Source organism: Schistocerca nitens, chromosome 5, assembly GCF_023898315.1.
Source record: "Schistocerca nitens isolate TAMUIC-IGC-003100 chromosome 5, iqSchNite1.1, whole genome shotgun sequence".
Lineage (NCBI taxonomy): Eukaryota > Metazoa > Arthropoda > Insecta > Orthoptera > Acrididae > Schistocerca > Schistocerca nitens.
The window spans coordinates 32,375,279-32,391,433 of record NC_064618.1 but is presented as its reverse complement, the minus strand read 5'-3'; the positions used below and the strand labels follow the sequence as shown (position 1 = coordinate 32,391,433).

Genomic DNA, 16,155 nt, shown 5'->3' with positions numbered 1-16,155 from the left:
AAGCTGCAATGCCTGTAGCTTGAGACCAGAATACCAGGAGAAGCCAGGGAAGAGGCTTAATCAAACAGTGGGACTCCAATGAATGAATGAATGAATGAATGAATGATGTGAGTAGAAGAAACTGAGGATGATTTGTATTTCAAAACTGAACGTTTTTGTACAACCTATTAGGGTAGTAACTTAAATGGAAATATTGGGGTGTGAATCTAGTTTATAAATGGTTATAGCTGATGCGTTCAGCACTACCATAAGTTATTTGATACTAACATTTTCAGGGGCTCCCTTAACCTTTCTGTGGTCAATCAGACATAAAGGTCCTGCCAAAATGTTTGTTTCAGAATCTGCACAACCATAGGAATGTCCCATTTCATTGTGTACTGTGATCTGTTGTTCAGTTTATGTACAATTAGAACCCAGAAGCTGACAGGTGATGCTAGAATGTGTTTGTTTCTTTGTTGGTACAGAAGTGAGTACAGTATGTTTTGTAGAAGGAGCTTCCTATCTTTGGCTTAATTGTGGATGGCAAAGACAGTGTAGATATTATTTATCTTTGTTACATTATTTGCTAGGTATATACTATTTGACATATATTTTCACTGATAACTCATTCTTGAAGAAAACTGATGTCTGTGTCTTGTAATTAAAATTAATGCATGTCTTTATTAATGAAAATCATATCAAAATCGTGACTGTAGTTGGAAATCTACCACCACAAATGTACAGATACTGTTCTTTTGAGGTACTGTTTTCCTTCTTTCTCGTGAGATAGTGTACTGGAGACATTTGTTTTCTTTTCCTTATTTTGTCTTGAATGTCTCAGTAGTTTCTTGGAATAATTGTTTACAATTATTTATGGAGCTGTCTTTTGAATTATGGGTAGGGTGGTTATGAAGAATACAGTCAGCAGAAATAAGGTTTCTATGATCTACTTTATAACATATGAAAGCTGATCACCTCTGAAATGAAGGTGCTGGGAGTGTATAGTAGAGTGGAAACAACTGAAGCATGTGGGATGAATGTGTCAATGCTTTTGGAGAGAATGGCTGATAATACAGTATCACTTCCTGTTCACTAGATTTGTCTCTGGTGCCAGTACCTTTGTTCATAAAATATTTCCCATCAAGACTTTCACTACAGTTTGATCCCAGACCAATCTGTTCGTCTTTCTGCCTCACCTCTCTACAGGGAGTCCAGCAGGGAGCTGCCTTGCCCCATCTGCCACCCACACTCGTGGTCATATGCCCCACCTAATGTGGATGATCCATGCACAAGGAGAGAGATGTGCTCAGGTAGCCATGAACATTAGAACTTCATTGCAACACCGAAGGCACATGATAATGTTGGGCAAGTGAAACAGCTTCCTAGTGCAAGCAACATAAAAATACTCCTGATATGCTGTAAGGTTGTCACTAATATGAGCTAAGCTGAGCACTGCAAGCTGCACTGATGATGTCCTAGATTCCAATGTTGCTGTGCTCAGAGGAAAAGTTTTGACTGTAACAGCAGCCAAAAGTATGAACTGTCATCCCCATGGAGGAGATGGCAGTGCCATCCATGAGGCACACACCTGGAAGAAAAATACAGAAATTGGGCCAAGACATCAGTAAGGAGGGATGATGATGTGGAATGGTGCAGGCAGAAAGATACCAGGATGAAAGAAAGGTGTGGCACAAGGCATTTGAACACGGAGCAAAACCATTCAAACACTATGCAGAAGCACTTGAACACAGAGATGAAGGCTACCTAATGGATCACAAGACACTGGTAAAAAGCTTACAGAGACAAAAAGGAATTATAAAAGCACAAGAAGAGAGATATTCCTGAGTGGACAAGAGGAAGAGTGTTTCATTGCGGCACAGATGGTACATGCCAACATGAAGCAAATGAAACAACTTTCAGATGAAGGCAAGGTAGAGAATGCCCTGAGGCATGAAAAGATTGCCACTAATATGAAAACTATTCTTGAAGCTTCCAGTTGAGCACTCTGTCTGTAACAACTGACAAACACTGCTGTAGGATGCACTGGCAATGCCAATATTGTGGGCTGCATTCTTATTAATATAGTCATGCATTCCAAAGTAGATAGTTGATGTCGAGTCTGGAACTTGGGTTGGCTGGTGAGCCACTGTACATTCCCCTACAAAGGCTATGTAGTGGAGAAATACTGTTAAGTTGACCAGTGTCGCATGGCTCCAGGGTGGAAACCATGCAGTGGCTGTCATTGGCAAGATCCGCTGCACTGAGGGTGAGTTTCAGTTTCAAGCCCGTAAAGATGCCAGCAACTGACATACCTCTGTTGTGTGGCATAAGGCAGGATTGTAAAGCACCAGCCAGATGCTACACCACCCACTTCCACCTCATTCCTATTATGTCTCCTAATCCATCCTGTTCCCATACGCATCAGATTTTCTTTCTGTCTCACCTCTACAAAAAATCCACCTGAGAAATAATCTGCCTCACCTGCCACTCATTCTCCTCACCCATCTGTAAGTAAAGAAAGGAGTGTTACATTGAATGTGATAAACATTTTTGCTATTACTTTCTGTGGGGTATCTGTGAGAGAAATTCATGATAATTTAAAATTATTGGTGAAGTTTTCTGCAAAACACTAAGTGCTCTCATTGCCAAATACTGGATGAATATAATGTCGGTAAATGAATGCAATTAGTGAAGGTGCATAAACAAGCTTACACACAGTTCCTAAATGTTAAACGTGACACAGTGTGTTAACTGTGTAACATAAGATTGTATGTTTTATTAAGCAGATAAGTACAGGATTTTAAATTTTAAAATTTGAGCAATAATTATGTGAAATGATGACAAAAACATTTATTTGTCCCTGCCAGTCTTCAGATAGCAAGCGTGCAACTGGAATAAAGTTCAGGCTTTCTGGAACTCGGTAATATTGATGGTTATTTATAATTGAGTAGATTAGATGCTCAATTATACACTGATCCGTAGGTTTTCTAAAAGATAGAAACAATTGATTCTGTTCTTTATCAGGTCATGTTGAAACACACTTAGTTTATCACTAGTTTGTTTTACTTGTGCAGATAAAGTATTCTTTATATTAACACGCAAATTCTTTTTTTGTCAATCAGGCCCTGCTGAGGAGGAAGGCACGCGTCCCATCGTTCAGGTGAGTGAAAGTAGTGGATGCACGTATGAGACTGGCAGAGCAAGTGTGATTTTCACCAGTAGCATATAGTTTGGTTCTGTGGCATGTAATGAACCCCACACTGCTTCCTGTCCTCCTCCCTGGGTGAGGACATATTTCATCAGCTCACGGCATTGAACCGTTAAAATACTTCCTCCTATTCTGAGCTACTCTGCACACTACCCACTTGCTTAATCAAATAAACTCCTTTATTAATATCCTATTCATCTCCATTTCAGTCTCATTGCGTCTCCCGTGGCAGTCTGTTTCCTGACATCGCAAACTTTGCAACTTCTTTAGCACTGTTAACTGAAATGCTATCTCAAGTCTAAATTACCTGCTAAATGACCCAAAAATATCTCAAAGACCACTCATATACTGGCTCTTAATTTAAAACAAGTAACTCTCTTTAATTATTAATGTCAAGTCATGTGTCATTGGTTAGTGTACAGAATCTTACTGACAGCTCAACTTCATCTCCATTCTCCTGATGTAATGGCAGTTGTCATGATGCTGACTGTTCTAGGGGGAAGGCACATTGCTGAACAAGAATGAGACAGCAAGGAATAAACCCATGGACTGGTTGTTTGTGTTGCCATCATCATTTGTGAAAGTGGCATGGCTGGACCATGTAAAACTTGGGAATTCGTGTGGATGCTGATAACCACGCCATTGAGTGCCCCCTAACCAGGTATCATCATCATGATGATAGAATAAAACACTGAAATCATCATGAACTGTGAAGAACGATAAACTAATTATCGTTATCCCACCCTGCAGATATGCTGCATCAATCTCCACTAGATTTTGTGTGTTGTGGTTGGCAGGTGTTACTAGAGGAGGCCAAAATGCATGCGTTTTAACTCACGCAGGCTGCTGTGAGGTCTGGAACAGGACAAGGAAATTAGAATTTAGAAAAACGGACATAGCTGGTGGAATACTTAACTTTAATCCATTAATGATGAACATCTGTCTTGATGGAACATGATTCACAATATCAATAGTAACTGATATGGGCGCCTTGCTAGGTCATAGCAAATGAAGTAGCTGAAGGCTATGCTAAACTATCGTCTCGGCAAATGAGAGCGTATTTTGTCAGTGAATCATCACTACAAAGACGGTTGTACAGCTGGGGCGAGTGCTAGGAAGTCTCTCTAGACCTGCCGTGTGGTGGCGCTCGGTCTGCAATCACTGATAGTGGCGACACGCGGGTCCGATGTATACTACCGGACCACGGCCGATTTAAAAGCTACCACCTAGCAAGTGTGGTGTCTGGCGGTGACACCACATTATGCACAACAGAGAAGGGTATAAAAGTTTAATGCCACCATTTGAATTAAAAAAAAAAAAAAAAATAATCACTTTGTGGTGGTGACCATTGTTCATCGGTACTATAGACATTGTGAGATGTACACCTTTACCAAAGCGATGTGTTACACCATAGTTGATACTCATTAAACATGACAATAAATATTCCTTAAAATCGACACTTACCACTGACTGTTGTCTAAAATGCTTACTGATTGCAGTTGGGAACTGAGATTTCCCCATTTTTGAGCAAATATCACAAACACAAATGACAGGTACTCGCAATCGCAAACACGTTTCAAAGTACCTTTCTAGAATGATATCAGACTCATTCTCCTCCATACATTCATGGCCTGTCAAACTTCCTAAACTCTTCTGAAAATACTTTCCTGCTTGTGAAATAACTACCAAGTGAACTACTTTGAGAGGTATACTTGTCATAGTGTTTGTTATGTTTGACACGTGTTGATTAGTAATTCAATAAAACTACCTTAGTGTACTTAAGCACGTGCATCACAAATTGTGCAGTGTGATTTCAAACTAACTGTTTAGTTACTTTTGTCATTAGGGATTTGCTTTCAGTAATATTAATATAGGTCTCTGGTACATTAAACAGAATCGAATGATCATTCTTGTGATCTTTCAGATCTTGCATTGACTTACTTGCCAGCTCCCATGACCATGGCAAACAGTCCTTTATCCAGTCAGTGGTTTCTTTTTCATACATCTTGTTGTTTAGGACCAATATGTGGCACAAATCTTAAAGGTCATGGAATGTGTCAGATAAAATAAAATGTTTAAGAAACCAAAAAAGAGGAGCCATAAGTTTAAGTAAATGCAGTCAATAATATAAGACAGGAATGGCCGCTGAGGTGCCACCTCTCCATTTCTTCCCTCCTCCTCTTTCCTAATCATGACATTATTCCAATGGAATATTGGTGGCCTTCAATCCAAAAAGATGACTTGCGGCTGCTCTTGGAATCGCAGCCTCTGCTAGTTCTCTGCCTGCAGGAAACAAAATTGCATCCTCAAGACTGATTTGAGCATTTGTATTTCTTCCCAGTCTGCTTTGACTTCCTCTCTCCAAATATGGCATTCCATATCGTAGGAGGAGAGAGGGGAGTCATGCTGCTCATATGGAAGGACATTCAAAGTCAACCCTTCTCCCTGACTACCCAGCTTGAAGCTATTCCTGTCCGCATTTTACTTCCTCTCCTGAACTTTTCCATATGTACTGTTTACATCCCTCAGTCATTCGGTGTCATGGACACTCTTCATCCAGCTTACTGGCCAACTCCCTCACCCCCTTCTGCTGCTCGTTGACTGTAATGCACACCATTCCCTTTGGAAATCTCCCAGAACCTGACAGAGAGGTGCCCTCTAGGCTGAACTTCTCAGTCACCTTAACCTCATTTGCCTTATCGTGGGAGTACCCATCTTCCTTTTATACTACATCCACTCCTACCCATATCTGGAAATCTCCTGCACTGCCCAATTTGCCCATCATCTGATCACTGTCTCTAGTACGTACTCGAGCAACCATTTACCATTTACCATTTGCTATCCATTTTCTGACTCCTACCCCACATATATGCACACCCAAATGGCAACTTTCTAGGGATGACTGGAGATTTACTGTTCCCTGGCACCCTTTGAGTAACATAATTTCTCCAGTTGTGATGGCCAGGTAGAATATCTTACAAATGCTATCATTACCACCACACAATATTCCATTCTCGCACTTCATCTTTACTGTGCCATGTCCCAGTGCCTTGATTGACTGAGCTGTGTTGTGACTCAACTCACATGCAGAGATGTGTTCTCCATGTTTTTAACCGTCATTCTACGATGGCAAACTGCATTCATTATGAACAGTTGCATGCACAGTGTCGTTGCACCCTTCAGGATAGCAAAAATCTAGCTAGATTTCCTTAACTAGTTCTTCTAACAGTTCCACCACCTCATCTGTTGTATGGGCCCTGCAGGACCAAGATCCATTGGGCTGCTATTCTGCGGAGATTTCAAGCTCCACCCACTATCATTCTGCCTTCCTCCACCAGAAACAAGTGGAGGAGGCTTGGGTAGTACCCTTATTTTGGCAGATTAGTGAGTGCTGCAAGCTGCCTTTAGTATGAGGGGGTGAGAACTTGCTCTCACTTCATATCGATCCTCCAACACAGTGCTGGATGATGTTTGCATTCAGATGTTGCTAAACCTTTCTTATGTGGGCAAGCACTTGCTCTTTCTTATGTACAACTGCATCTGGGCAGAGGGCGCCGTTTGCCAGATGCCAGCATAAAGACACTGTCATTCCCATACCCATACCCAAGCCCAGTAAGGAAAACTACCTTCCTTCTAGTTACTGCCCCATTTCTCCCACAAGCTGTGTTTGCAAACTGATGAAACATGTAATTCATGCCTGGCTGGTATAGTGACTAGAGTGTGGCAATTCACTGACCACTGTACCGTGCGGATTTTGAGCAGGCCGTCCTGCAGCTGACCATCTCATCACTTTGTCAGCGTGTGTCGCGAATGGTTTTCTGTGGATATATCAGACACTGGCAGTGTTTTTAAATTTGCAGAAAGCCTAAAACACCTTCTGAAGGATGGGTATTCTTGATCTCTCTACATGTGGCACTTCTGAGGCCACATGCCCCATGTCCTTCAGGTATTTTTAAAGTATTGATTTTTCAAGGAATGTTGGTACTGCCTTGTCAGACACCTTTATCAGGAAGTTGGTGTGCCTCAGGGTACTGTTTTGAGTGTGACCCTCTTTGCTATTGCCTTTAACCTTATTATGTCCTGTCTCCTGCAGGTCATCTCCAGCAGTCTACTGTTGCCCACCCCTACCCTGTTACCCTCCCACACCCTGTCCCAGCCTCCTCCTTACCCCCACATGATTGCCTGTCTCATCATGTGCAACTGCTCGCAGCCTGGCTTCAGCTGCCAGAGAGTGTGATCACGTGTGTGAGAGTTGCATTTGCGTGAGTATGTGAGTGTATGTTATCTATATATAATAGAGGCCTTGTTCACTGAGAGCTCACTTTCTTACAGTTTTTTTTTCTTTATTTTTTTTTTTTTGTCGTGCCTGTGTGCCTTCCATGGTATTGTTAAATTCATTTCTGAAGAATTGTGATGGCTCGAGGCATTGAGGTGCTGAGGTAGGGGTCAGTGTACACTCATCAGCAAACAAACAATTGTGCCTTATTAGACAAAAGCCAGGAAAGATCAGACCATTTGGCAATAGTGCCGTAAAAACCAGACCAGAGATTGATCTCGGGGAGATGAGTGTCATTGGTGTGGTAAATGTGAGGTGTCTGATACTAACTCAGTATTCATGTATGCCCCATATGCTAGTGATTGCTTACTTAACTGCATAGGTTATGGACCTGACTCTCAGAAGGTTCAAATCACTGACATAAGCACACTCTTAGCCTTAGTATATTTATTGGCATTAAGGTTCTAATTGCTCACTGCCTACCATTCAAGCAACTAAGAATGGAAGACCAGTTTTACCAACAAGTTTTTTGTATTCCACTGCCACTCATATTCTTCATTTTGCAGCTTGAAAATATATCTCTGCATGTTTTGGAATGAAGGTTAAGGCCTCAAAATTACCTGCTCTTCCCAAATCCATTCTCCATGGTGAAATGATAGAAGCATTGCACGGTAACCTGAAGGTGCAGAGTTCAAAGCTACACATTTCCATTTTTTAATTGTTTTTGCAAATTCACTAGAAAGAGAGACAGATTTTTTGGACATTTATGCAAATAATGGAATTGTGTGTCTGATTAATGAAATAGCTGCTCTTGTTGCGTATGGGCTTCACTCTGTTTCAGATACATTTATTAAAGTACCTGTAGCTAAAGTCATGAAAGTTATAATGTTTTATGATAGAGAAAATAACCAACAACAAAAGCAACATTTGAAGAGCTCATCTTAAAAGACAGAATGAAACATGAAACCTTTAACAGTTCATGATAAGAAATGTTACACACTACTACAACCAAACTTAATACTTACCATCCTTAAATGTTAAAAGCAGTGGTTAAAATTTCCCAGAGTACTTTGACAATGTGTGAACAAATAATGATGTACTTGTGCACCTACATACAGCCATTAAAGCTCCAATGAATGGGCAGGCAGCATTATCAAATTAGTTATCAACATTACTGGGTCAGCTACTTGTCAGAGAATATTAACTATAATCTATTAGATCTATTATGAACTACCAGAAAAAAGAATGCCAACAATTAAAAGCTTCCAGATGCATTTGAACTCGGATGCTGGCATCTTAAGTACTCACTTATGTGCCTTTACTGATGTAGATGTAGAATGGGTGCCAAGTTTGATATAGCTATTTGAACACAAACCAGACCTCATGGCAACGAATAGAAACAGTAAAAATAATGATTCACAGTATCAACCAGTTGCAGGCCTAGGTAAGCCAAGTGTTGCAACAAAACATTTGACCATATTCCATCAGATCTCATCTGTCACATGTGCCAAACTATAACTTCACTTTCCATTACAGTGCTTGTGTATAGTCCAGCACAATATCAACATTGTGAAGTGCACTTCCACAAACATTTCTACAGCAAAAAGAGATCAAATTTCTTCACGGGGTTTACAATACTATTCAGGTTTTCATCACAGGATGTTTGTCTTGTATGGGAGTCCTAGTGTACTGCATATCGTGCTCGAAAAAGGGAACAGGGAGATGGGGAAGATAAGGAAGATGATGGCGAGGTGAGTTGCAGTCTTGTGTTAGACCATCATAGCAACAATAGTTGCGGGCACAGATCAGTGGAAGATGTCATGGAAGGCCTTAGAACATCACTGAGACCCTAATTACAAGTAACAGACATAAGAAATAAATGAATACACCTTTGGTTGTCGTTACCCATCCCTTGCTCCAACTCAAACCATTAATGTTTGCTTGACTGTGATATTCCTGTGGTGCTGCTTATGGGTGGATGGCTGTAACTGACGTATTGTCAGAGGTGTTAGTCTACATAAATGGCATATTAGTCCAATGCTGATTTCTCTCTTGTCATGCTGATAAATGACAAAAATGTTTAAGGAAATTTTGTTCAAATATGTGGCCTGTCCTCAGTGTAAGCTGTGCAAGGTTAAGCAAACGTCTGCAGTATGCAGATGATTTGGCTTTCCATCCATGCTTGTCACATATCTGGCAGAGTCATGAATTTCTATGTATCCTGTGTTGACATGACAAATATTAAGGGGTAGTAACGTGCATTTTTAAAGCTATACAAATTCACCCCAAGGGTGACTATGGGAATGGAAGTTGCCTGAGTATTGGGAACTTTGGATAAAATATCAACCTGTGTGATTGATGAATCTTTGGAATGTCAGAAGTCTACCCCTACTGTAAACAGAATTTTAAAGAATTTTGTTGAAGGAGGCACTATCAGCAGAATGCCTGGCTCAAGATACTGAGCACACAGCAGGATAACACATAGCTTGCCTGTAAGAGCCAACTAATCCCTCCCCTAGATACGAAGCAGTTGTAGTGAGTGACCAACTTCCCAGTTCCAATGATGCAGTTCACTGAGGGCCAAGGAAAGCTGTACTGCACGCACAATGAACCACTATAAAACAGGAACTCAGTGAGGAAATGTGTTACACTGGCTGGCAGCCAGAGAGCTCCATCTGAATGCAATGTGGAAAACTGTACTTTCAACAGATAAGTTGTCTTACCAAGACCAAACAGTAGTTCAGCAGCCGCGAGGGTCCAGACATAATGGGGAATAAGTGGTGACAACAGGTAGTACTAGCCGATTGTCAGTTTCCTGGGGGCGTCGGTTTCCCCGTTGGGGGCGTTTGTTTCCCCGTTGGGGGCGTTGGTTTCCCCGTTGGGGGCGTTGGTTTCCCCGTTGGGGGCGTTGGTTTCCCCGTTGGGGGCGTTGGTTTCCCCGTTGGGGGCGTTGGTTTCCCCGTTGGGGGCGTTGGTTTCCCCGTTGGGGGCGTTGGTTTCCCCGTTGGGGGCGTTGGTTTCCCCGTTGGGGGCGTTGGTTTCCCCGTTGGGGGCGTTGGTTTCCCCGTTGGGGGCGTTGGTTTCCCCGTTGGGGGCGTTGGTTTCCCCGTTGGGGGCGTTGGTTTCCCCGTTGGGGGCGTTGGTTTCCCCGTTGGGGGCGTTGGTTTCCCCGTTGGGGGCGTTGGTTTCCCCGTTGGGGGCGTTGGTTTCCCCGTTGGGGGCGTTGGTTTCCCCGTTGGGGGCGTTGGTTTCCCCGTTGGGGGCGTTGGTTTCCCCGTTGGGGGCGTTGGTTTCCCCGTTGGGGGCGTTGGTTTCCCCGTTGGGGGCGTTGGTTTCCCCGTTGGGGGCGTTGGTTTCCCCGTTGGGGGCGTTGGTTTCCCCGTTGGGGGCGTTGGTTTCCCCGTTGGGGGCGTTGGTTTCCCCGTTGGGGGCGTTGGTTTCCCCGTTGGGGGCGTTGGTTTCCCCGTTGGGGGCGTTGGTTTCCCCGTTGGGGGCGTTGGTTTCCCCGTTGGGGGCGTTGGTTTCCCCGTTGGGGGCGTTGGTTTCCCCGTTGGGGGCGTTGGTTTCCCCGTTGGGGGCGTTGGTTTCCCCGTTGGGGGCGTTGGTTTCCCCGTTGGGGGCGTTGGTTTCCCCGTTGGGGGCGTTGGTTTCCCAGTTGGGGGCGTTGGTTTTCTGTGAGAGGAGCAGGAAGGCTTCCTCAGTAGCAGGCCGTATGCCCACATTTTGAAGAAAGTGGTGCTGCATTTAGTGTGAATGCTATATTGTGGAGGGGATCTCATGCTACAGGAAGAATATTCACTTGTGTATAGGTCTGCTCATTCAACTGCAGCTGTCCAACATAAACATTAATGTAATGGACTTGCTGTGAGAGACTGCTCACATGAACACAATATAAATTATGTGTGTGTAAGTAGCACGAACTCACAGAGAACTGGCTGTGAAACACACCATTTATAGGTGATGCTCTTTTGGACTGCTTTTTTTGAAGCCTCGGTGGGGTTGCCTCTTCTGACAAATGGGTCCAATGCCTCACAGATTCAGTGCCAGGGTGCATGACTGAAGTCAGAAATAATGGGGCATTCTGGATAAAATGTTATGGACTGAGAACATTTTACTTTCTTTCCTTGTTCTGCTGTGCAGTGTTCTGTCAGTGAGAGCCAGCACAAAATCTCTTGGTGACGGAAAAATATCAAAGATGAGAGAAGGAAATTTGAGCTAGTTCTAGTTGGCATTATCCTTGTACCTGAAATAAATTTATTTTAATTTAATATTTTGAGTATTACATTCTCTTTACTTGCTCTCTGCCTACATACATGAAATGAATAAATCAAGAGTGCCCCTTTTTAGGGCTATTTTTTGTTATGTCAAATTCATCTCCCTCCCACTCTATTGCCACCCATCAGACTCGGCCAAAAATGTGCAAAATATATCTTCTGTTTCTCTCTCTCTCTCTCTCACACGCACACGCACACGCACACACACGCATAGGCAAATTACAAATTGGAAAGTATCTCATGACCAAATAAGCAAACAGGGCAGTAGGATAATTTGTAGTTTCTAAATGGTGTTTATATATAGAAATTGGTCTGTATGCTGCATTTATTTGATGGAGTACATGTGTTTCCTCATGCTGTATGTAGAATAAGAAACAATATGACATTTAATTTCTGTTGGACAAAACGTGTTTATTTCTTGTCTGAATCCTGGGCTACAGCAATGAACTTTGTCCAGAGCTTGTTCTTCCTTTATGTAATGGAGGAAAAATGCAACTGTGGACACTGCATTATGTAATTTCCCCATGCATCCTCCACAGCCTGACTAAACACAGCTTTGTTAGAGGCCATCTGGTCTCGACTGTTGGTCTTTTGTCCCAATCAGTGCTACCTAACTATAGCAAGACCGTGCACTCAATTTGCTTACTAAATCACAATGTGTCTTACATCACTGCACCCTTCAGTAAGAGTGATAGATTTGGTGAGTGGGAAGTAACTATACTGCCACTCATCTCAGACACTTCATACTTGCAGACCTGCAGTGCGAAAGGAGGGAGGTAGGGTGGGTGGGAGGGAGGTAGGAGGGAAGTCAGTATGGAACCGATGTAGCAGAAAATCTGTTTGTAATTTAAGCACCACTTGGTATTAGGCTCATACTCACCCAGTTTATGGACTGCAGTTGTTCTTGTTATTGTCAGTCCGAATGGGGTTTGATGCAGTTCTCCACTCTGGTCTACCTTGTGCAAGCATCCTTGGCTCTCGGTAACCATTATTAAATTCATTATCATGTGTTGAAATCTGGTAGGAGGCATACAGTAATGATTGTAACACAGTACCACATGGAATAACTTCAGTGCAGTCACCGCCACCAACTTCTGTGCAAATGACTGGTCAGAGAATTCTGTACTGCCTTCACAGAGTGAGTAAAAGTACTTGTTTCTCATGAGGTACTGCAGTGCTGGAAGTTAAGCTGCATCCTGTTAGCAACTGACACAAGCTGAGTGGACCAAAACCCATTTAGTTCATTTTCAGAGGACTAATTCCAGACCACTGCTGTAGCCCCTCAATGAGCTATGGACATTTGTGGACGTGTTTAGTCAGATGTTTTTACCTATTTTTCCACTTTTTGTTTCCATTTTAATTTCTTGTATTTCCTTTGTTTTGACTGCCATTGGGACCCTAGTTGTTGGGCTGCCCCAGTCCAATTATGCTCCTGCTCAAGTCACTACTCGACAAAAAATTCTTATTTGCAGTTTCCTCTCTATTGGATGTGTTCACATTAGTCACATTGTGTTGCTGCTGTCATAATATCAGCTTCCATCCCTGTTAGGCCTGACCACAGATATATGCATGGCCAAAATACAAAGTTGCTTCAAAATTGTCCACAGCAACTGCTCTAACAGCTTCCCAATTAAATGCTCTTATATACCAAAATGGGATAATGATGCATTGCCTGTAGTTCTGTCAAACTGTGCTCTTACAGATTACTTTAAAGACTTCAGTTTTGAAATTTCCTTTCCACTCCAAGTGATGTAGGACTTGCCTTGTGCGTGGTCAAGGAATCCAAATTTACATTGCAGTTGGATTTTGTGTAAATGTTACATTAGTTTCTTGTAAAAGTTGTAACAGCAGTCCCTGAAAGGAATGCCTGATGTTAAGTCATCAGTACTGAGTACCACACTTGTTGATAGTTTTGTTGGTTAAGCTGTGTATCCAAATTGGCATATAGTTCCTTTAGTTGCTGGATATAAAATTTTCCAATTGTTTAAACTCCCACACCTTTATGCTGGTTCTTCATGCAGTCATTGTTGCTCTCTGCAGTGTTACTATGAATATGTGCTAGGCTGTTACAGTATTTGTGATTTATGATGCCATATATCATTGCTACCAATGTCACATAGTACACTTAAAGACACCTACACTATCTTCTTTGTAAATTAGATATACTTTTCTGCATATCACCTTAACACTGTCCACAGTATGAAGTGAAGTGGCTTCCGCCTAGTCATTCACTATGAAACACACAAGTCTCACTTGTTCTGTGTGTACAGGTACAAATCAGTGAGGCTGATACACTGATGCCAGTTGCCACTGATGCATTTTTACAGGAGAATGCCATCAATAGCGATTTGGATGCCTACAGTGCTATATTTCAATCACATTGCAGTCTGCTGTAGCAGTGTGAACAACAAGAGCTATTGAGTGTAGTTTGGGGGCTAACTGAGCATGTGCTAATCAACACGAAATACATAATTCACATATAAAATAACTATCCAAACCCTAACCAACAATGTACCTTGAACAAACTGCTTGCATCTGTAAGAAGTTCCCTAACAGGGTAGTGTGACTCAATTGAAATGAAAACTTATGTGCTGGCCACGCATGTTAAGTATCTGTGGGCATACCCTCAACACATTAAACTTCCTTACCTCTGGGGCAGCTATTAGCATGTTGGAATCCAAAATATGAACTTTGATGAAGAATTACTCTAACACAACAACACTCTGGAACAGGTTAGTACACCCCTAAATAGACAAAGCTCATAAAATCATAATGTATTGTTGAGGCCAGTGTCCTCCAGCTCTGTAGGTATGCAGTCATTACAGTACTTGCAGATAGTTTAAAGTGTTTCGATCAGGATTCTTGGTATTCGTGTGGCCTTTATGGCTTCCTATCAACATCACACTACTAATACAAAAGAAAGTGAGTCACATAGTTGTAAGCTGCCACAACTCTGCTACACTACACGGCACGGCATTTGCGACGTGTGCCACGTGAACTGCTGTGGCTCAACACTTTGGGGTCTGCTGGTTCTCAGTAACTTGAAATCCAATGGAGACACTATCAGAATTGTACATGACATAATTTCTCTATCTCCTAACTGTGACAGTCTGTAATTTGATAATGGTCTGTTATTCCTTTCCCCTTTCATGAGGGGTGTTCATTCCAGCAAACTATGCTGTACCTTTATTTCGGTCACTGGCAGTGTCCTTACACCAGCCTCCAAACACCAATGTCGACTTGCTTTTTGTGGGCACCTTTGTCCTTCTCTGTGACAGTGGCTGTATATGGCAGCTGTAATGAATTCAGACAATTAAAATAAAAATATTTTGTGGTTCTTCACTTGGATCATTATGCAGTTTTCATCAATCTCACTTTTATAAAATTTCACATGTATGTACTTGCCACAGCACCTGATTCCTAATCTCCATCACTATTTTAGTTTAGCAACTTCTTGACATTAAAATGAGCATGTGCAGTGAGAAGACAACCACTGCCACATATCAAGATGTTTGATTTACACTCAAATTCTGTTGATGTAAAGTTATTCAGCTTCTTAATATTTTTGCAGATGCCGCAGAAGTTAAGGATGGAGGAGCTGTTGGCAGGTGAGATATTTGCTTTCTTCAGTAGCTTAATTACACATTAAAGTTATGACTTTAATATTTTATTATGTGGTACTTTATTTTTCATCTTTTTCTTTGGCATTAATATTCCATTGGTGGTGTGCTAAATAATTTTTGTGAAACAGTTTTTCAAAATTCTATACTATAACTTAACACTGGATGTTAATTATGTCATACATAATTCATACTGAAAATTGGCGGTGTTATTTTAACTACGAAAGATTGGTTACAAATGTGCAGTTGCATTGAAAATGTGTACTGTGGTAGATTGTGAAGGAAATGTGGTCAAAGAGAAAAAAGACAAATTTTTAAGTACCAAATTGACATTTAGAAATTTGTCATTGTAATGTTAAGCAAACATTACAAATAAGCACACTACGATAAGTAGTAATGAATTTTGCCACCTGACTGATGTGTGAAATAGCCTGACCCATCTGGGTGCCACAGTTACTCTCAATCCCTCACCTGCCGAGATTGTTATCGACTACCCGGTGACAACATGCTACTGAGTACCAGGTGGCTGACTTATTTGTGGCTTCACAACTTGTGTACTGCACTCTCGAGTCCCATCTCATACTCCTCTCACCCCCTCTACTCCCATACCAGCTTCCCTAATTTGAAAATTTTGGAGTTCCCCTTAACTTAAGTTTCACAATCCTTCCCTCAGTACTAGCTACCACTACACTGCCCTTTCCCATGCCTAGCTCTGTACCTGTACCTGTCCCTGTACCTCCTATGTTACACCCTCTGCCACCCCATCCCCTCTATGAGATTTGCATTAAATCTGTCCAC

General features: G+C 42.0%; 1 protein-coding gene across 1 annotated transcript in view; it reads left to right on the top strand.

Moving 5' to 3' along the window:
• The window catches only part of LOC126259625 (elastin-like), a 41,122-nt gene extending 25,736 nt beyond the window's left edge, over window positions 1–15,386 (top strand). The window contains exons 4-6 of the mRNA XM_049956544.1: window positions 3,102–3,139; window positions 10,275–11,126; window positions 15,309–15,386. Coding sequence (XP_049812501.1) covers window positions 3,102–3,139; window positions 10,275–11,126; window positions 15,309–15,386 — 968 coding nt within the window. The remainder of the gene's footprint in view (window positions 1–3,101; window positions 3,140–10,274; window positions 11,127–15,308) is intronic.
• The last annotated feature ends 769 nt before the right edge of the window (window positions 15,387–16,155 follow it).